General features: G+C 38.7%; 1 protein-coding gene across 1 annotated transcript in view; it reads left to right on the top strand.

Moving 5' to 3' along the window:
• Nucleotides 1–20,481, top strand: part of LOC107582805 (E3 ubiquitin-protein ligase HERC2-like) — a 55,313-nt gene that overhangs the window by 12,226 nt on the left and 22,606 nt on the right. Inside the window, exons 7-43 of the mRNA XM_016268826.1 lie at nucleotides 1,451–1,592; nucleotides 2,242–2,352; nucleotides 2,575–2,746; nucleotides 2,824–2,997; nucleotides 4,125–4,313; nucleotides 4,471–4,622; nucleotides 6,264–6,421; nucleotides 6,531–6,644; nucleotides 6,732–6,983; nucleotides 7,925–8,118; nucleotides 8,203–8,403; nucleotides 8,556–8,784; nucleotides 9,039–9,163; nucleotides 9,392–9,419; nucleotides 9,685–9,855; nucleotides 9,942–10,045; nucleotides 10,142–10,292; nucleotides 10,556–10,770; nucleotides 10,941–11,073; nucleotides 11,241–11,368; nucleotides 11,616–11,811; nucleotides 11,899–12,029; nucleotides 12,969–13,164; nucleotides 13,252–13,382; nucleotides 14,323–14,499; nucleotides 14,633–14,769; nucleotides 14,878–15,029; nucleotides 15,493–15,684; nucleotides 15,949–16,136; nucleotides 16,252–16,444; nucleotides 16,561–16,754; nucleotides 18,402–18,542; nucleotides 18,607–18,672; nucleotides 18,881–19,028; nucleotides 19,131–19,327; nucleotides 19,478–19,708; nucleotides 20,187–20,325. Of these exons, the coding sequence (XP_016124312.1) occupies nucleotides 1,451–1,592; nucleotides 2,242–2,352; nucleotides 2,575–2,746; nucleotides 2,824–2,997; nucleotides 4,125–4,313; nucleotides 4,471–4,622; nucleotides 6,264–6,421; nucleotides 6,531–6,644; nucleotides 6,732–6,983; nucleotides 7,925–8,118; nucleotides 8,203–8,403; nucleotides 8,556–8,784; nucleotides 9,039–9,163; nucleotides 9,392–9,419; nucleotides 9,685–9,855; nucleotides 9,942–10,045; nucleotides 10,142–10,292; nucleotides 10,556–10,770; nucleotides 10,941–11,073; nucleotides 11,241–11,368; nucleotides 11,616–11,811; nucleotides 11,899–12,029; nucleotides 12,969–13,164; nucleotides 13,252–13,382; nucleotides 14,323–14,499; nucleotides 14,633–14,769; nucleotides 14,878–15,029; nucleotides 15,493–15,684; nucleotides 15,949–16,136; nucleotides 16,252–16,444; nucleotides 16,561–16,754; nucleotides 18,402–18,542; nucleotides 18,607–18,672; nucleotides 18,881–19,028; nucleotides 19,131–19,327; nucleotides 19,478–19,708; nucleotides 20,187–20,325 (5,952 nt within the window). The remainder of the gene's footprint in view (nucleotides 1–1,450; nucleotides 1,593–2,241; nucleotides 2,353–2,574; nucleotides 2,747–2,823; nucleotides 2,998–4,124; nucleotides 4,314–4,470; nucleotides 4,623–6,263; nucleotides 6,422–6,530; nucleotides 6,645–6,731; nucleotides 6,984–7,924; nucleotides 8,119–8,202; nucleotides 8,404–8,555; nucleotides 8,785–9,038; nucleotides 9,164–9,391; nucleotides 9,420–9,684; nucleotides 9,856–9,941; nucleotides 10,046–10,141; nucleotides 10,293–10,555; nucleotides 10,771–10,940; nucleotides 11,074–11,240; nucleotides 11,369–11,615; nucleotides 11,812–11,898; nucleotides 12,030–12,968; nucleotides 13,165–13,251; nucleotides 13,383–14,322; nucleotides 14,500–14,632; nucleotides 14,770–14,877; nucleotides 15,030–15,492; nucleotides 15,685–15,948; nucleotides 16,137–16,251; nucleotides 16,445–16,560; nucleotides 16,755–18,401; nucleotides 18,543–18,606; nucleotides 18,673–18,880; nucleotides 19,029–19,130; nucleotides 19,328–19,477; nucleotides 19,709–20,186; nucleotides 20,326–20,481) is intronic.

Raw genomic sequence — 20,481 nt, 5'->3', positions numbered from 1 at the left:
TCTCACAGCGCAGTGAAGAAGCAGATCAGATGGAAGATCTTCATCAAGTTCATCAATGAGATTTTTGAACTGTCTGTGATTGAGAGCATGTGTGCGTATAAAATTGACAATTTCCAGCACAGGTTTCATGATGTGGTCTAAGTTCAGCTTTTTAGACACCAAGTGCTCTTGATGGATAATACAGTGAAATGTCCAAAATTCTGGAAAACGATCATCAGCTTTACACAGCCCTATAAGACCTTTCTCAGATCCCAACATGGCTGGAGCTCCGTCCGTGGCTCCCATTCAGATAAAAATGTTCTGTGCTCATCTTCGTATTTACGCTTAGCTGTGCGCTTCCCTAACTCTGCCATGACGATTGATACTAACAAACTTCGTCAATCGTGTGTCAACTGGCTAACGTACGTTAAATCGCGCGAGAGGTTGTGTAAAAAAAAAAAAAGAAAGACAAGAAATAATAATACATATTGAAAATCCTAATTAAATTCGGCAAATGCATTTAAATACATAAACCTTTATTGCAAAATTATGTTTTTTACATTTTAAAAATAAATTGGGATTGTAAACACAGAACATGTGGATAGATTGAAGAGCCGCACAAGAGCAGTGAAAGAGCCGCAAGCGGCTCGCTAGCCGTGGGTTCGCCACCCCTGATCTAGTGTAACAGATAATGGACTTAAATGAGTTTCTGTCAAACCTTTCAATATGGCTTACATTTACAATAGTTGTTGAGTCAAATAATTGCTCAGCTTCTAGATTTTATAGGCTTAATGTGAAGCACAACAGTTTTTCTTTGGGCTGATCATTAATCTTCACTTCAGGTAGGAAGTGGTGCTACAAAAGGTCGACTTTGCAGTTTAACTCAGTTGAGGGCAAACGTAAGAAGAATTTTCTGTTCTGATTGTAGCTGAAACCCTGAGTCTAAGCAGAAGGTTACAGACTGGTGGGAGATCCTAGTTGTGATCTGTTTAGATGTTGAAAACAGTGCAGCACAGTGTCCACAGGGAATGGGTGGATACAGCCTCTCTGGCCCTGGAAATAAAGGTGCCCTGAAACCTGAGCCATATACACATTCCATTGAACAGCCGAGAGCTGGATTTGAGCTGAACTGCCATAGTTGTGAGAATAAAAGAGAAAAGATGACGATTGGATGGGTGAATGTTTATCCTGTAATAAAGTTTATAGTGTTCTGGTTTTCCTGTCTTTGGTGGGATAGAGTTTATCACGGAATCATTTTAAAATGTTTAATATTAAATTAAGTTATTAAGTAACTAATAATATTTGCGTATAAATGTTTGATTTGATTTTTAAAATTTTTGACAGTGCAGACTGTCTGGTAGCTAAAGCACTGCATGATAATGACAGCCGTTAAATCATTAAAATGTATACTATACAAAGAAGTCTTATATTTACGCGCATTAATTGACTTTATTAATTTGTGGCGTCTCAGGAGATGATGCAGACCTGTGCAGTGAGTTACTGCAGGAGTCTCTGGACGCTCTGCGGGCTCTCCCAGAAGCTACCCTGTTTGATGAGAGCACAGTGTCGCCTGTCTGGCTGGAGGTGGTCGAGAGGGCTACCAAATTCCTCAGGTTTACCAGTCATCTTCACTATTCACAAATGCAGAAGTAGAAATATTAATTCTTGTTTAATAAGTTTTTATTTTCCAACTAGAAAGCTTAGACTATCCTTCAAAAGTATGAGGTTTAGTAAGACTTTTAAAATGTTCACCGAGATTGCATTTATTTAATCAAAAATACAGTAAAAATATTATTAGAATTTAATTGAATTTTTTAAAATATATTAAAAATTTTTATTATTCCTGTGATGACATAGCTGAACTTTCAGAAGTCATTACTTAAGTCTTCAGAGTTACATGATCCTTCAGAAATAATTCTACTATGCTGATTTGGTGCTCAAGAAACGTTTTTATCAATGTTGAAAACAGTTTTACTGATTAATGTTAGTGATTTGTTTTTTTTTTTATCAGGATTTTTTTGTTAAATAGAAAGTTGAAAACACCTAAAGCATTTATTTGAAAGATTTTTTTTAACATTATAAATGTACTTACTGTAACTTTAGATCAATTAAAGCTAAATCCTTGCTAAATAAAAGTATTAATTTCCTTTTAAAAATTATTTTTGACCTCAACTTGATTTTTTAACACAAACTGATCATAAATCCACACGTTCCTAAAGCTCTTTGTTATTTAAGCTAATTTTACTCATTTTTTTTTTTTAGTGACATCCATGGAAGTGCGAGTGGAAAAGCGGCCAGTAACATTCCCCTGCAGGATCAGCACTTGGCCCTGGCCATCCTGCTGGAGCTTGCAGTGCAGCGAGGAACTCTCAGGTATTCAGCATGCTGTTACATATGACCACTGTCCAAAATAACTTTTGCTAAAATTCCTAAAAACATTATTGGCTGAAACCGAAAGCCAGTTTTTACTCTCAGTTGGCCCTTACCTAGAGTTAATTTTGGACCTTGCATGCGATTTTCTGAGACTTTTGATAGAACTGAAGGGTCTTATTCATTAATACTCTTAACTCGCTTTTTCGGGTGTTTGTATTGTAGTCAGCTGCTGTCTGCGGTTCTGCTGCTGCTGAGGCTTTGGGACAGTGGAACCAGAGAAATGGATAATGAGCGCTCGACCCAAGGCACCAGCGCCCCCTTGCTGCCCCTCCTGCAGCGCTTGCAGAACATCCACAGTAGTAAGGAGGAGCATGTTCCCCAAGAGGAGATTGAGGTGAGATTGAATCCCTGAATAATTGTTATAACTGCACTGTCCTTCCAGGTTTTATATCTGGCTACTTATGTTCTCAGATCCTTTCGGCCCCTCTGAGCCCAAACGAGAGTTTTCTGCGCTACCTTACGCTGCCTCAAGATAATGACCTGGCCATTGATCTGCGGCAGACAGCTGTAGTCATCATGGCACACTTGGACCGCCTGGCAGCCCCATGCAGCCCCCCACAGTGCAGCTCACCCACCTCTAACAAGGTACTGCATGCAACACGCTCAACCGTCTTGGCATTTTATTTGCATTTTCTTTGTCACACAGGAAGAAACAGTGGCTCAGCTTTGTGTCATCTTAATCAAACTACCTGGTTGCCTAGAGTTAGGCCTGGGCGATAAAACGGTATCGATATTTATCGACGGTACACCCGAATACACAAAACATTTTCAATATAGTGCACGATATAGGCACCTGCTCTGAGTGACGCAGACAGCACACACGAACACATGCTGAATTGAGTGCTGTGCCTGCCTGTGATGAGGACATTGTGAATAATTTTTTTTTTATATTAGTCTAATTTAAAATAAACATTTGCATTTGAATGCAAAAATAGTACAATCAAATGTTAGGTGCGTCTGGGAGCGTCATTGCTGGTGGTGGTTGAGGAGATTCCCCCGCTTTCATGTAAAGAGCTTTGAGTACCCAGAAAAGCGCTATATAAATGTAACCAATTATTATAACAAATTATTATTAGTGGAGCGTGAGATGTGGTGATGATAATGTAAGTGACGTAGTCACATTTTAATGTTTTGTTAGTCTAGCCCACAGGACGTGCAGTTGCTGCGTTATTCATTCAAAATATTAGAGAAATATAGAAGCTCAATGCGTAGAAGATCTTGATAAAGGTTAAAACCGAAACCAAGCCATTCACACAGAACGCATATTCAGCGCATTTTTTAGACAGACAAATATGACTGCTGCTCTCACGTCTCACACAAGAGATGTAGCCATGCAAAGTTAAAACAGTTTAAACTTTTAGAAAGCGCGTCACGAATTTGTGGATTTAAAAATACAGTGGTTAAATTTAAAATAAAATAAAAAAAATTCTATTGCTCTTTCTTTTAAAAAAGGTTATAAAAAATGTAAATAATTTTCTAATCATACCGATCGATATGAAATATTATATCGTCGATACATTTTTCTTTGCTATATCGCCCAGCCCTACCTAGAGTCCCCCTTTTTTGTTGTTTGTGTTGAAGCTGCTTCTTGACTCAAGAGCACAATGACTCTCTAGGAAGCCCCAGGGAATCCTTGTTTGTAATTATAATCTCTGAGGAAAACAAAATCATTCTTCATAGAGCTCAATCTCTTCATGTCTTCCCACTTCCAGGGTACCCTGCAGGAGGTGATTGGTTGGGGTCTGCTTGGATGGAAGCCTTACGCTAATGTGAATGGACCAATTCAGTGCAAGGCACTGTCAAACCTGGGCGTCACACAGATTGTCGGCTCAGAGAAGGGTTTCCTCATCCTGACCATCACTGGTGCTGTCTACACACAAAATTACAAAAGCACTATACTAGTGAGTCCCTCATTTTGTTAGCTGTTTTTTTTCCTCTCTCCCATACTTTACAAATTAATGTAAATGCGTGTATAGCTCTTGCTGACCCATAATAGTCTCTTTATATTTTCTACTTTGGAATGCACATTAAACTAATAAACCTGTGATTTCCTGTCAGGCCCCTATGCTAGTCCACGCATTGTCATCCAGGAAAATAATTAAGCTTGCCGCTCACCCAGATGGGCAGCACTACTTGGCTCTTTCAGTCAATGGGGAGGTATTCTCCTGGGGTTGTGGAGATGGAGGCAGGCTGGGACATGGAGACGCCACGTAAGTGCACACCAACATCATCAAACTTCCTATTATATCTCTCAGATCCATATACAGTATATACACTACAGTTCAGAAGTTTGGGGTAGATACGATTTAAAAAATTATTTTTAATGCTCACCAAGGCTGCATTTATTTGTTAAAAAATACAGTAAAACTGTAATATTGTGAAATTATTGCAATTTAAGATACCTGTTTATTAATATATTAATTTTAATTTATTTTAACGTTTAATTTGTTAAATTTAATTTTAGAAAATTTTTAATTTAATAAAAGATTATTTTTGATCCTTCAGAAGTTATTTTAATATACTGATTTCTTATTATTTGTGTGCTGGTTATTTTGTGGAAAGCTTTTTTCAGATTTCTTTGGTTAGTAGAATGTTTTTTTTTTTTTTTAAACAATTTATTTTGAATAGAAATATTTTGTTACATTATAAATGAATTTACGCTCACTTATGACCAATTTAATGCATCCTTGCTGAATAAAAACAATCTGTGGTAATATTAAAGGGAAAAATAAATTAATATCAAGGTCATCTAAGGCTAATTACTAGTGTGTTGTCATGGATTGCTTGAAATAAACACCTCAGCAATTATTTAAAAAAAAAATGCTTGAATGTTCAGTGCTGTGATTTGACCAGCCAAAACTAGTGGGCGACCGATACTGTCTCCGATACATCTTAGAAAGCAGGTTGGCCGGAGGCCGATATAAATTAAATATATATATATATATATATATATATATATATATATATATATATATATATAAAAAATAATTAGAATTTATTTATTTTAATTAATTTGTAAGAAATTTAATTATTTCGTAAATTAATTAAAAAAGAAATGTGTAAAATAAACATACTTATACTTTTTAGATGACCACTTCTTGATTCTGAAATCCTATTACAGTATTTTTCACAAATGTTTTTTTTTTTTAAATAATCATTTAAATACATAAATGAAAAGCATGTAAACACTGCAACCAACAGGGTACTCAGTAATCTGGGAGGTTTGTGTGCATTGGAAATGTTTTATATATTTCTTTTTAAAATAGAATTTTTTTTTATTTTTTTAACTAAAGCCAATGTAACACTAATTTTACATAAAGCTCACAATGAAAATTACGTGAATATGACAGTGGGCAAATGGATAAAGCACACCATAGTTTGAAATCACGAGTTTAAAGTTTGTCAATCGTGTGTCTCGTGAAGCTGAACTCTCCTCCTGTCTGCATTCAATTCGCACAGACCGACCGTCACGCAGAGTGCGTTCGTATCCGATCATGCAGGATACGAATGCACACTCTCACAGCTGGATTCCACTAAGTCTGCAAGGTTTGTGAAATTAAATGTTTATTAGACATAGATTGTGTTCTCAGGCACTGTCGTTCTCAGCGCAATCAAAATAAAAGTCCGGTGCGCCATCAAAATAAACGCTTCGAACACATCGGCCAAACAGAAAAACTGATTGATGCCGATATTTGAAAAATGCCAAAGCTGATATATCGGTCGACCACTAGTCAAAACCAACCATTTCAGCCAGCCAAAAACAGTACTATGTAATATAAAAACAGTATATAGCTCTTTGTTTACAATGAATCACAGAAAATCCATTTTGTTTATTTTTTGCACTTCTACAGGTATTTAGAGGAACCCACCATGATTGCAGTATTCTCAGGGAGGCCTGCGGGGAAGCAAGTTATTCACATCGCATGTGGCAGCACGTACAGTGCAGCGATCACAGCAGATGGAGAGCTGTACACATGGGGCCGAGGAAACTACGGCAGGCTGGGCCACGGTAACATCTCCAGTATAAATCCAGCTAAAATCCACTGCTGTTTATAACAAGACATATAGAATCTTACCTCAGGACAGAGTTAAATGATGTGTGTATGTTTTTTCTGAAGGCTCTAGTGAGGACCAGACCACTCCCCTGCTGGTATCTGCTCTAAAGGGGATTAAGGTGATTGATGTGGCCTGTGGAAGTGGAGATGCTCAGACCCTCGCTGTGACTGAGAATGGTGCGACATCTGATAAGGGTACTTCCGGCAGTGGTTTTAAGATGATGAGTGGATGGCATGATCATTTCTCTTGCATGCTCTTTACAGGTCAGGTATGGTCGTGGGGTGATGGAGACTATGGTAAACTTGGCCGTGGGGGTAGTGATGGATGCAAAACTCCTAAACTCGTGGAGAAGTTACAGGATTGGGATATCGTGAAGGTGTGCTGTGGGAGCCAGTTCTCCGTAGCTCTTACTAAAGATGGACAAGTGTACACCTGGGGCAAAGGAGACAATCAAAGACTCGGCCACGGCACTGACGAACACGTCCGCTATCCCAAACTGCTTGACAGTCTACAAGGTTCAGTGTTTTCCACTTTTTTCACCCATTGTGTTTTCACAAAATACACATCTCAGGTTTTTGAAAACTGAAGCCAAAGTCAGAATTTTTTTTTTTTAATACATATTCCTGATCGTATTTGGAAAAATTACTCATTGTGAATGTTTAATGCACATATTATTCCAAAGGATGATTTTTTTTGTAGTCTTTTATTAAAATACAACTGTTATTATGAACTAAATCTATTAAAATAAATTGTTTTAAATTATGCAAATATTTAATTTGTAAATATTTAAAGCTGATATGATAATATTATAATAAAATATAAATATTAGAGGAAAAAAGTAGTAAAATTACTAAAACTGAAAAAAATAAAGCTATATTAAAATATTTTAAAAACTAGAAAAAAAACAATCTATGAATAAAAGATCAATTAAAATAATAAAATAACACTGAAATATAATATCTTGCTCTGCCTCTGAAAGGACTTTGCAGTGATGTCACCTACAGTATGCTTCATTTTAACCAATAGTCAAATATTTAGGCATTACTGTAGGTAATACAGCATTTCTGGCTAACAGTTAATTTAGTTATTCAATGGCTCAAAAAGTAGGTGCTGACTGTTTCAGGAGGGCAGTCCTCCAGTCCTCCAATGCCATTTCTCATTCTCCATTTTGTTATGGAATAGCCACTTTTCACAGTCCAGATTTAGATTCAGATTCAGTTCGTTCCAGATGGATAAAATCAAGTCTCTCCCTAAAATTTTTTTTACCCAATTAATATTCACCTGTTTCACTTGTAAATGTTACATTATGGAAGCAAAATGGTGTACAAATGGCATTTCATGTTGACTTTATCAGTATACATTTCAAAAGATGGTTTATTTTGACTTGATTACCAGTTTTCATCTGCATTTTTTAATCTGAAGTTTGCTCATAACATTTAATTCTTTGTCAATTTAGGTAAGAGAGTGGTGGATATAGCGGTTGGCTCTACACACTGCCTGGCCCTCACAGAAGAAGGGGAGGTGCACAGCTGGGGCAGTAACGATAAACTACAGCACTTTGACACACTCTTCTCCAATAAGAAGCAGCCTAAAGCCCTGCCGGGCCTCAATTCCAAACATATAGTGGGCATCTCCTGCGGTCCTGGCCAGGTATGACCTGTCTTTTACAAGGATGTAATTCATTGTATAATGCTTTTGACTGCATGCTTCTTATCTTTATATTCTGTCTCTCAGAGTTTTGCGTGGTCGTCATGCTCTGAGTGGTCTGTGGGGCTCCGCGTACCATTCGTGGTGGACGTGTGCACTATGACCTTTGACCAGCTGGACCTGCTGCTTCGGCAGGTCAGCGAGGGCATGGATGGCAGCTCTGATTGGCCACCACCGCAGGAGAAAGAGTGCATGGTTGTAGCTGCTCTAAACCTGCTCAGACTACAGGTCAGTTGTCTAAAATTTCAGGTTACTGCCATTTAAATTGCAATGTACATTGATTTATTCTGAAATACCTGTTTGAATGGTAGAGCTTATGTCCTCTTAAAAGGATAGTTCACCTTGAAATGAAAATTGTCATTGTATTGTAACTGTTTCAGCTCCATGCAGCCATCAGTAACCAAGTGGACCCTGAGGAGCTGGGTCTGGGCCTGGGAAGTGGGCTGCTTAATAACCTCAAGCAGACGGTGGTGACGCTGGCCAGCAACGCAGGGGTTTTAAATACTGTGCAGGCGGCCGCCCAGGCTGTGCTCCAGAGTGGCTGGTCAGTGCTACTGCCCACTGCAGAGGAAAGAGCAAGAGCCCTGTCCTCACTGCTGCCCAATGCAGGTCAGTGCATACATTCTGTGCTTGGAAAACTGCTAGATAACACTTAGCACTATTTGCATCTCTTAATCAATAGTCAGTGTTTTCTTTCATGATTCTGCATTGTCACTCTTAATTTATATGCAGTTGGCTAGTTTACATCTAGAAACTTTATCTAGTGGATAAGTCATCTTCGTACCATAGATTCTGTTATCACAAGAAGTCATGATTGTTTCTATCACAGCATTGATGGTCAAAAGCATTTCTCTGTTTTTTAGCATCTGCTAATGAGATGAGTATAAGTCCTGGCCGTCGCTTCATGATTGACCTTTTGGTTAGTAGTCTGATGGCGGACGGAGGGCTGGAATCCGCTTTGAATGCTGCCGTCACGGCTGAGATCCAGGTCCGCATGTTTTATTAATTTGTCACTTCATCATTTATTCACCCTCCAAGCCTTATATCTGCAACATTCAACAGAGCACTGCCAAAAACAAAACGGAGGGGGAAACAGATTAATGACCCCTGAGGGAAAAGTGTCAAAAATAATTTACATTTTAAATAATTGTGTAATGTTATCTGAAACGTGTATATACTGTTGTTTTATTTTTCGTTTGGTGTTTTTTTTTTTTTTTTTGATCTCGCCTGGCCTGGACTCATGGGTATGTGAAAGATCAATTCACACACTTCATTCATAACCAAGATAGTCTGATTGCTTAACTGAGTAATGCTTTGATCCAGTATGTATATATTTATGCATTTTAAAATCTCTTGATCTCTCTCTCTATGTGATTAAAAACCTAAACTTGCAATGTTTTTAAACACAATATTTAGTCAGTTTACTAAAGTTAATTGAAAACAGAAAAGCGCAATATTGTAAATGAAGAGCAGTGAAGTACAATAAGGTGAGCCTCTCTTTCTTTGCAGGTTTCTTTTTTAATGGGTCGAGCTCAAAGAACAATGAGGAAGTGTCGCTTATCCGCAAAGCTGACCTGGAGAATCATAACAAAGATGGAGGCTTCTGGACTGTCATTGATGGGAAGGTTTATGACATTAAAGACTTCCAGACTCAAACTCTAACTGGGAACAGCATCCTCGGTATAACATTACAAAAATGACTGAAGCCTTTTACTTGAAGTTTATTTTCAATTAAAGAGTTTATTGACATCTGTTTCCCCCCACAGCCCAGTTTGCAGGAGAAGATCCTGTGGTAGCTTTAGAGGCTGCTCTACAGGTTGAAGACACCAGGGAGTTCATGCAAGCTTTCTGTGTGGGACAGTACATGGAGGTCTGTCTTACTTTTGCATTACAGTTTCAAGCTGTTTTATTCTCAGAATGTTTGGACTTCATGTTTCTTCTTGTTTTTGCCTCCGTCGTTCTCCAGCCCAACCAGGAAATGGTGACAACGCCTGACTTGAGCAGTCTGTCCTCACCTCTGATAGATGCTGAGAGAAACCTTGGTCTGCTATTGGGGCTACATGCCTCATATCTGGCTATGAGCACCCCTCTCTCTCGCATAGAGTTAGAATGTGCCAGTGAGTCTATTTATTTAGGTTATAACATTGCAAACGTTTCAGTGGTTTTCAAAAAAATCAATACATAAATAAATAAAAAAATCCAAGAAACAAGTATAAAAAATAAAACTAAAATTAAAAAAGGGAATTTAAAAAAACAAATAAACATGATATATACAATATATTTTTTTATGTACAATTATGAAGTAAAATAATAAAAAAAAAAATTAAGACATTTTAAAATGTTTCACATTTTAAATCGCCTTTAATCTTATACCTTCCAGAATGGCTCCAGTCATCGATTTTCTTTGGTGGTCTTCAGACGAGTCAGATCCACTATAATTATAATGAGGAGAAGGATGAGGACCACTGCAGCTCTCCTGGGACCACCACACCAGACAAAGCCAAACTCTACTGCCGCAGAATCACCCTGAGTGATCACGCCCAGCCCTTCCTGCAGGCCATCGCTGACAACAACACCCAGGACCACACTGTGAAGGTCATACACAGTGAAAGAGTATCATTTATTTGTCTCTTCATTTAGTATTACTTATTATACATTTCCCATTCCCTAATATTTCACTGTCAGATTGTTTATCAGAAGGAGAGACCCTTGGATTTGGGATGTGTTCTGATGGTTAATGTGGGGTTCTTTCTTATTTGCTGCAGGACTTTCTATGCCAAATCGAGCGGTGTTGTAAACAGTACCATCTCATCACTCCCATCACTTTTCCGCCCGAACATCCTGTAGAGGAAGTGGGCCGCCTGCTGCTCTGCTGCTTTCTCAAGCACCAGGACCTTGGTAACTTAAAAAGCTATTGTTGTATTGAATGGTGGTGGCTGCTCTGTATTTACACACACACACACATATATATATATTTTAAGTTTCTGAAATCCTGCTCTGACAACTCTGTTTAGAGTTTTTGGTTAGTTTACATTGTTACTATCAATTTCTGTTTTCTTATACAGGTCATGTCGCCCTCTCGCTTGTTGATCAATGTGCCTTGGGTGTGGACCAGGGGAAACAGAGGTCCCTTCCGAAATGTGTGATTGATGTGTGTCGAATGGTGTACCAGGCCAAGTGTTCTTTGATAAAAGTGAGCAATGACAATCTAAATAATGGAAATATTCTTGTATTGCAGATGTGTTACAATACATTGTACCTTGCTCCTTGGAATATGCAGAACAAGCTGTCATATTTGAGATGAAATTTAATTACACACACTTTAGTACCTTAGTTTTAGATTTTAATACATGTCAGGTAATGTGGGATGTCACCTTGTCATCTACATCATGATGACCTCTTTGACCCCTGCTCTCTGACCTTTTCCCCGTCTGGTACAGACGCACCAGGAGCAAGGCCGCTCTTATAAGGAGGTGTGCGCCCCAGTGATCGAGAGGCTGCGTTTCCTGTTTAATGAGCTCAGACCTGCCGTCAGTAACGACCTGTCCATTGTGTCCAAACTGAAACTGCTGAGCTCTCAGCCTCGCTGGAAGAGGATCACGCAGAAACTGATCAGAGACCGCCGCAAAAAGAGAGGTGACAAGTCTTAACAGTTGATTTAAGTGTTCAGTGTAAAAGTATGTTCAGTTTATAATTATAGCATGTTTTGCTTAATCTCTTAAGTGCCTAAGAAGTCAGAGTCAGCTGATCTGGAGGAGTGCAAGATGGAGAGGGAAGGGACCAATGAGGAACTGCCTGCTCCCATCAGCCCTGCCCCTGTGGACAAGAAACAAACTGCTGTCAAATCCTCAAAGGTTTGCTGTTCTCCATTTACCTTCAGCATTTTTTTTCTTTCTCTCTCTCTCTCTCTCTCTAATTTAATTATGCATATCTCGGCAAGATCTGATGAGGCTATCACAGCTGTGGTGTGTCTCTATAAATAACTCTTGCGTGTCTGGCTCTGTCATCTTGGTGTTATCTGCATGTGTTATAGCTACAGAACAGTTCCTTTCAAAGTTGCTTTAAATACCTTCCCCTTCAACAGCAGCGTTTTCAGTTAAAATTACTTTGGGGATTCACTTATGCGTTCTGTATGTTTCAGAGTATTTATGCTTTTTCTTTTTGTTTGGCATAAACTTATTTTCTTTACAAATTTCTTTACTTATTTTACTATTTTTACTAATTTACTTGCTATTTTATTATTTCTTAACATTTAATGTGTTGTTTTGGTTGATTTAATGTTTTTCATCGAATGGGTCTCTTTGCGTTATTAAATTTGACATCTTAAATCATCTCTATTGAGGAGCTTTTCTTTACAAATATGATTAAAATAGGGCTGTGAAATTGATTAATCAAGATTAAGCGCATACAAAATAAAAGTTTGTGTTTGCACAATATGTGTGTGTACTGTGTATGTATATATATGTATGTATATATATATAATACGCACATACATGTATATATGTAAGAAATATATACATGTATGTTTGTATTTATATATATATATATATATATATATATATATATATATATATATATATATATATATATGATGTGTTACAATACATTGTACCTTGCTCCTTGGAATATGCAGAACAAGCTGTCATATTTGAGATGAAATTTAATTACACACACTTTAGTACCTTAGTTTTAGATTTTAATACATGTCAGGTAATGTGGGATGTCACCTTGTCATCTACATCATGATGACCTCTTTGACCCCTGCTCTCTGACCTTTTCCCCGTCTGGTACAGACGCACCAGGAGCAAGGCCGCTCTTATAAGGAGGTGTGCGCCCCAGTGATCGAGAGGCTGCGTTTCCTGTTTAATGAGCTCAGACCTGCCGTCAGTAACGACCTGTCCATTGTGTCCAAACTGAAACTGCTGAGCTCTCAGCCTCGCTGGAAGAGGATCACGCAGAAACTGATCAGAGACCGCCGCAAAAAGAGAGGTGACAAGTCTTAACAGTTGATTTAAGTGTTCAGTGTAAAAGTATGTTCAGTTTATAATTATAGCATGTTTTGCTTAATCTCTTAAGTGCCTAAGAAGTCAGAGTCAGCTGATCTGGAGGAGTGCAAGATGGAGAGGGAAGGGACCAATGAGGAACTGCCTGCTCCCATCAGCCCTGCCCCTGTGGACAAGAAACAAACTGCTGTCAAATCCTCAAAGGTTTGCTGTTCTCCATTTACCTTCAGCATTTTTTTTCTTTCTCTCTCTCTCTCTCTCTCTAATTTAATTATGCATATCTCGGCAAGATCTGATGAGGCTATCACAGCTGTGGTGTGTCTCTATAAATAACTCTTGCGTGTCTGGCTCTGTCATCTTGGTGTTATCTGCATGTGTTATAGCTACAGGACAGTTCCTTTCAAAGTTGCTTTAAATACCTTCCCCTTCAACAGCAGCGTTTTCAGTTAAAATTACTTTGGGGATTCACTTATGCGTTCTGTATGTTTCAGAGTATTTATGCTTTTTCTTTTTGTTTGGCATAAACTTATTTTCTTTACTAATTTCTTTACTTATTTTACTATTTTTACTAATTTACTTGCTATTTTATTATTTCTTAACATTTAATGTGTTGTTTTGGTTGATTTAATGTTTTTCATCGAATGGGTCTCTTTGCGTTATTAAATTTGACATCTTAAATCATCTCTATTGAGGAGCTTTTCTTTACAAATATGATTAAAATAGGGCTGTGAAATTGATTAATCAAGATTAAGCGCATACAAAATAAAAGTTTGTGTTTGCACAATATGTGTGTGTACTGTGTATGTATATATATGTATGTATATATATATAATACGCACATACATGTATATATGTAAGAAATATATACATGTATGTTTGTATTTATATTTATAAATATATATATATATACACACACACATATAAATGTACACACACACATATAAATGTACACATACACATATAAATGTACAAAGTACACACACACATATATTATGTAAACATACTTTTATTTTGGATGCAATTAATCGATTTGACCGCCCTATTATACAATTAATTTGATGAATTAAACATATCATGTAATTCATTCTATTAAAATGTTATTTGATTGACAGCCTTATTAATTTTCTTCTCTTTTATCTTATAGCAGGATAAGTGGCAGCCTCTGCTAAACACCATAGGCAGTGTTCAGAAGTACCGCTGGTTAAAGCACAGCGTTCAGGGCTCCTTTTCTCAGTCCAGCCTCATGAGTGCCATCGTTGAGTTTGCTCTGAAGGAGGAACCGCTGGATGTGGAGAAGATGAGAAAGTGCCTCCTTAAACAGGTAGTTAAAATGTTCAACCACTCCCATCTCTTTTGCCTAATAAGGTAGTTCTGAACCTGTAAATGACACTATTTAACTTTACTGTGACATAAAGAACTATGGGAGTCTGATATTATCTGACACTTGTGTACAGCTGGAGCGAGCTGAGGTCCGGCTGGAGGGTATAGACACTATGTTGAAGCTGGCTTCCAAAAATTTCCTCCTGCCCTCTGTACAGTACGCCATGCTCTGTGGTTGGCAGAGAGTCATACCTGAAGGGACCAATATTGGGCAAGTATAAAGATATAAGCAGGAAGTTTGATTTCTTGATCCTGTTCTACAGCATCTCGTAAATTACATTGGTTTGTATTTACATTAATATCTGTTTTGCCTTGATAGAGAACCACTGGCTGACTGTCTAAAAGATGTAGATCTCATACCTCCATTTAACCGCATGCTGCTGGAGGTGACATTCGGTAAGCTCTATGCCTGGGCCATCCAGAATATCCGCAACATCTTGTTGGAGGCCAGCGTCAAGTTCAAAGAGCTGGGTACGTAATTTCACTATACCCAAACAATTGCAGTAATCCCATACACTACCATACACTAATCATACACTACCCGTTCAAAAGTTTGGGGTCAGTAAGATTGTTTCTTTTTGTTGGAAAGAAGCCTGTTATACTCACCAAGGCCACATTTATTTGTTAGAAAATACAGTAAAAGCATTAATATTATGACATATTATTACAATTTAAAATAACTGTTTTCTCTTTGAATATATTTAAAAATGTAAATTTATTGCTGTCATAGCAATACTGAATTTTGACCGTTACCCCATTCTACAGTTTCACATTATCAATGTGGAAAACGCTTTTGCAATTTTTTTTCAGGATTCTTTGAAAAGCAAGTTGGAAAGAACAACATTTAATTGAAATATGAAATAAGAAAAAAAAAATCTTACTGACCCCAACTATTTGAATGGTACGGTATTTAGTGTTGTTTCCTCTCCTCCAGGTGTGCAGCCAGTGCCTCTGCAGACCATCACTAATGAAAACCCAGCAGGCCCCAGTCTGGGTACCATTCCTCAGGCTCGCTTCTTGCTGGCCATGCTCCATATGCTCACTCTCAAACATGGAGCCAACAGCCTCAGTCTCCTGCTGAACTCTGGCATCCTCGCCCTCACCCAGAGTGTTCTTCGACTCATTGGTCAGGACCTTCTCTTGACTTGCTTTCTTCTTAAATCAGATGGGTTTTAGTTTATAGGGCCAATTGTATTGTGTCAGATTGGTTAAATACAATGGGGTCAGATGGACTTTATTGTATAGGGTAAAGGTAGGTTCTATTCTGTCGTGTCAGTTGATCTCTGTTCTATAGGGACATATTGGTTCTATTTTCAATTGGCACAGTTCTTTACTGTTTAGTGTGTTTTGTAATTTTTGATTGTGAATATGTTGGCATTGAATTGCACAGGTCCCAGCTCTGATAGCAGTGAGGAGGATCCGAGCTCTGTAGCTCATGGAGGCTCAGCTACAGTTCTCGAGGAGTCCAGGAAGGAGACGGCCCCCACCCCTCTCCCTGCCTCTGGCCCTGAGTTGGCAGTTATGATGAAGATTGGCGCTAGGGTGATGAGAGGACCTGACTGGAAATGGGGAGATCAGGTAAGTTAAAGCTGACGTGTTTGCATTTGTGCACGCTTGTATAAATTCTGCATTGCAAATGTGGATAAGGCATTGTCAGCTCAGTTTATTCATGTTCCTGTTTGGTGTGTGTTAGGATGGGCCACCACCAGGCCTGGGCCGTGTGATTGGGGAGTTGGGAGAAGATGGCTGGATTCGTGTCCAGTGGGACACCAGCAGCACCAATTCCTACAGGATGGGCAAAGAGGGCAAGTATGACCTTAAACTGGCCGAGCCGCCACCTGCTACCCAACCGGCCACAGAAGACTCTGATACAGAGGACGACACAGGTTTGTGATGCACTTTGGCAGTGTGTCATGCCAAAGAAAAAAGCATTTACTACCCAGTCTTGGTCTTAAAATTGCCATGTTGATTTATACAGTCTCTTTCTCTCTCTTTCTCTTAGAAGGGGAGGTGATGGAGAAGAGTGTTCACCCCACTGCAATCATGTTGACCAGTACAGTTAATCTGTTGAAGACACTATCACTATCCTCTGGGATTCATGCTGAGGTGATGCAGGCTGACGCTATTAGCACTCTGTGCGGTCTACTCAGGATACTGGTGGAGAGTGGAACCAATGACAAGACTGGTAACAGCACAGTTCTTTTTATTATATTATATTATATTAAAATGTTTGTACACCTTTTGTTATAGGTGTATATATTTGGGTGTATTAAGTGTATTTTATGGATCTATTAGGTGTGTTTGTACTTGTCATAAAATAATTGTTAGGTACAGTGTTAGTTACTGCTGTTCCGCTGAGCATGAGTGGTACACGAGTAGAGCGTTCACATGGGCCAAGAGCCACTCAACGGAACTCACATTCAAAGAGCGGAACATTGAGCGGAGCGTCACACCGCGCAGTGACGACAGCTGGAGGGAGAGTGAGACCTGCGCACTGAACACTCCTGGGCGGTGCGACGCACGCTATATTTTTGGCTGTTTTTCTCTTTCGGCCAAAAACTGAAAATGCCATTTTCAGCCGATTATTTTTGGTGGCCAAAATAATTGGTGGTGCATCCTTAACATTTTAAAAATGTAAATACACAATAAGTGCATTGTATCAAATTACAAATTTAAATGTTGGCATATACAGTGCCTTGCGAAAGTATTCATTTTTTTCACATTTTGTTATGTTGCTGCCTTATGTTAAACTGCTTTAAATTACTTTTTTTCCATATCAATCTACACTCCATACACCATAATGGTAAAGCAAAAAACTGGTTTTTAACATCTTTGTAAATGTATTAAAAATAAAAAACTTAAATGATTCCATTGCATAAGTACTCATACCCTTATCTGGGACAGTTGAAATTTAGCTCAGGAGCATTCATATTGCTTGTAGATGTCACTACACTTCAAGTGAAGTTAACCTGTGGCAAATTCAACTGAATGGGTATAATTTGGAAAGGCACACACGTCTTAATTAAAGGTCTAACAGCTGATCATGCATATCAGAGCAAAAACCAAGCCCTGAGGTCAAAAGAACTGCCTGTAGAGCTCAGAAACAGGTTTGCATCAAGCCACACATCTGGGGAAGAGTTCAGAAAAAAATTCTGCTTCATTGAAGGTTCATAGAAGCATGTAGTCTCTGTTACTCTTAATGGAAGAAGTTTGAAACAACCAGGACTCTTCTTCGAGCTGGCCTCCTGGCCAAACTGATCAATTGATGGAGAAGGGCTTTGTTTAGAGTGGTGAACAAGAAGCTGATGGTCATTCTAGTTGAGCTCCATGATCATATATGTGCTGAAAATGTGCATCTGCCCCATCCAACCTGGCAGAGCTTGAGAGGTGAAGAGGTGAGGAGAAGAATAGTGGATAATTGCCAAATGATAATGAGAAAAGCTTGTCGCATCAAACAAAAAAGACTTGAGACCGTAAGGGTGCTTCAGCTAAATATTTAGTTAAGGGTATGAATACTTACGTGATGTACTTATTTCAGTTTTTTTTATTTTTAATACATTTACGAAGTTGTGACCATTCTGTTTTTGCTTTGTCAGTATGGTGTATGGAGTGTAGATTGATATGAAAAAAAAAAGTAAATTAAAGCAGTTTAACGGTATCAGTGGTGTCATGGCAGGCAGACACACTGAAGCGGTACAAGTCAAATTTTGATGTTTTCATATTCATTAGCCAACTAATATTAGTGTTGTAAAATTATGGAAGTATTTTACTAAAGGTACCATATATTAGTTTGAGCCCTGGTGTTAGATGATATTGAATTTTTCTACTCTGTGTTTCTATCAGGCTGTGCTCGAAGACTACCTTCCCAATGCAGAAGACCCCGCGGTGGGCAGTCTGATGGCAGTTTTGGCAGTCATTGGTGGGATCGATGACCGTCTGCGTCTGGGAGGACCTGTGGTTCATGAGGAATATGGGGAGGGCACTGTGACTCGCATTACACCTAAAGGACGAATCACTGTTCAGTTCCATGAGATGAGAAACTGCAAAGATCAGTCTGCTTATACGCATCGTAGAGGGCCACCAGTCCTTCACTGCAGTCACGCTACAGAGACAGGTGCCAGCATTGCATCCTGGTTTCATTCAAAACTTACTATGCGTTCTGACTGGATTTACCAAGAGGATGAGAGCTTTCCTTGTCTCATTACTGTATAATTGTCATTCTAAAACCCTCATGAGTACCACAGGGTTAAAATGAGTGCAGAAGTGTGGTTGACAGGATCCATTTATTGCCACTTAATCCATCTTTCCTCACTCCCTGGCAGATTCTTGCCCTGCGGCTTCTACAGACAGTATTGCCATCCTGGGATAAGACACAGCGCTCTCAGGATATGAAGTTTCTGGTGGAGAAACTCTTTGGGTTCCTTGGCAGCTTGCTCAGCACTTGTTCCTCAGATCTGCCCCTCCTCAGGGGTACTGTACATTTATTAACTCCTTTCTCACTATGTGCTCTTTGAGGTAGTACAAATTATGATATTAGGGTGTCACTTTAACATCACGTTTTGTGCTTTACAGAAGGTTCGATACGTAGGAGAAAATCACGCCCTCAAGCCTCTCTGACAGCCACTCACAGCAGTACTCTAGCAGAGGAAATAGTGGCCGTACTGCGTACACTTCACTCCCTTGGCCAATGGAATAGCCTTATTAATGAATATATTAACTCCCAGCTCAGCAGTATCAGTGGTGTCATGGCAGGCAGACACACTGAAGCGGTACAAGTCAAATTTTGATGTTTTCATATTCATTAGCCAACTAATATTAGTGTTGTAAAATTATGGAAGTATTTTACTAAAGGTACCATATATTAGTTTGAGCCCTGGTGTTAGATGATATTGAATTTTTCTACTGTGTGTTTCTATCAGGCTGTGCTCGAAGACTACCTTCCCAATGCAGAAGACCCCGCGGTGGGCAGTCTGATGGCAGTTTTGGCAGTCATTGGTGGGATCGATGACCGTCTGCGTCTGGGAGGACCTGTGGTTCATGAGGAATATGGGGAGGGCACTGTGACTCGCATTACACCTAAAGGACGAATCACTGTTCAGTTCCATGAGATGAGAAACTGCAAAGTCTGTCTGCTCAGTCAGCTCAAACCGGTACATATGCACCAACACACACTGTTCAGAATACTACATCCCACAATGTAAGGTGCTCAACTTGGGAAGTAACAGTGTTCTCTGTTGTATATTGTATGTATACTACTGTACAAAAGTTTGGGGTCAGTAAAAAAAAAAAGGAAAGTAATTAATACTTTTATTCAGCAAGGATGCATTTCTATTAAAAAAAAGTGTTCTTTTGAACTTTCTTTTAAACAAAGCATCCTTAAATAGTAATATTTCCAAAATATTACTGTTTTTACTGTATTTTTGATCAAATAAATGCAGCCTTGTTGAGCATAAGAGAACTTCAAAAACACCTAAAGAAAACGGTTATGTATAATATAATGCACAATATGTATACAGTACTATATATTGCAGATATATTAAGAGTAGTATGTTTTTACGAACATAGCCATTGTTTTTCTCTGTGGTTGATATTGTTGTTTATTTTCTGTCTGTCTTGATATCTTTGTAGCTTCATATGATTCCATTCAGTGTTCAGAACCTGCCCTTCACTGAGCCTATGCTGACAGTGTGGGCTCAGCTAGTCAACTTGGCGGGAAGCAAACTAGAGAAACAACGCATGAAGAAATCCCTCAGCAGAGGACTTCCGGGTATGCTATATGCAGCAATCACTAATCAAATGTCATTTTGATGATCTGATGAGGAAAGAAATAGACTCTTCATGCAGCTTCCCATGCAAAAACATCTGTTCCACACAAGCAAATCTGTGTATGATAATAAATATTCTGGTTTGCGTGTTTGTCATT

The sequence above is a fragment of the Sinocyclocheilus grahami genome, unplaced genomic scaffold, assembly GCF_001515645.1.
Source record: "Sinocyclocheilus grahami isolate Dianchi unplaced genomic scaffold, SAMN03320097.WGS_v1.1 scaffold47.1, whole genome shotgun sequence".
NCBI classification, from domain to species: Eukaryota; Metazoa; Chordata; class Actinopteri; order Cypriniformes; family Cyprinidae; genus Sinocyclocheilus; species Sinocyclocheilus grahami.
This window is presented reverse-complemented; position numbering and strand designations above follow the sequence as displayed.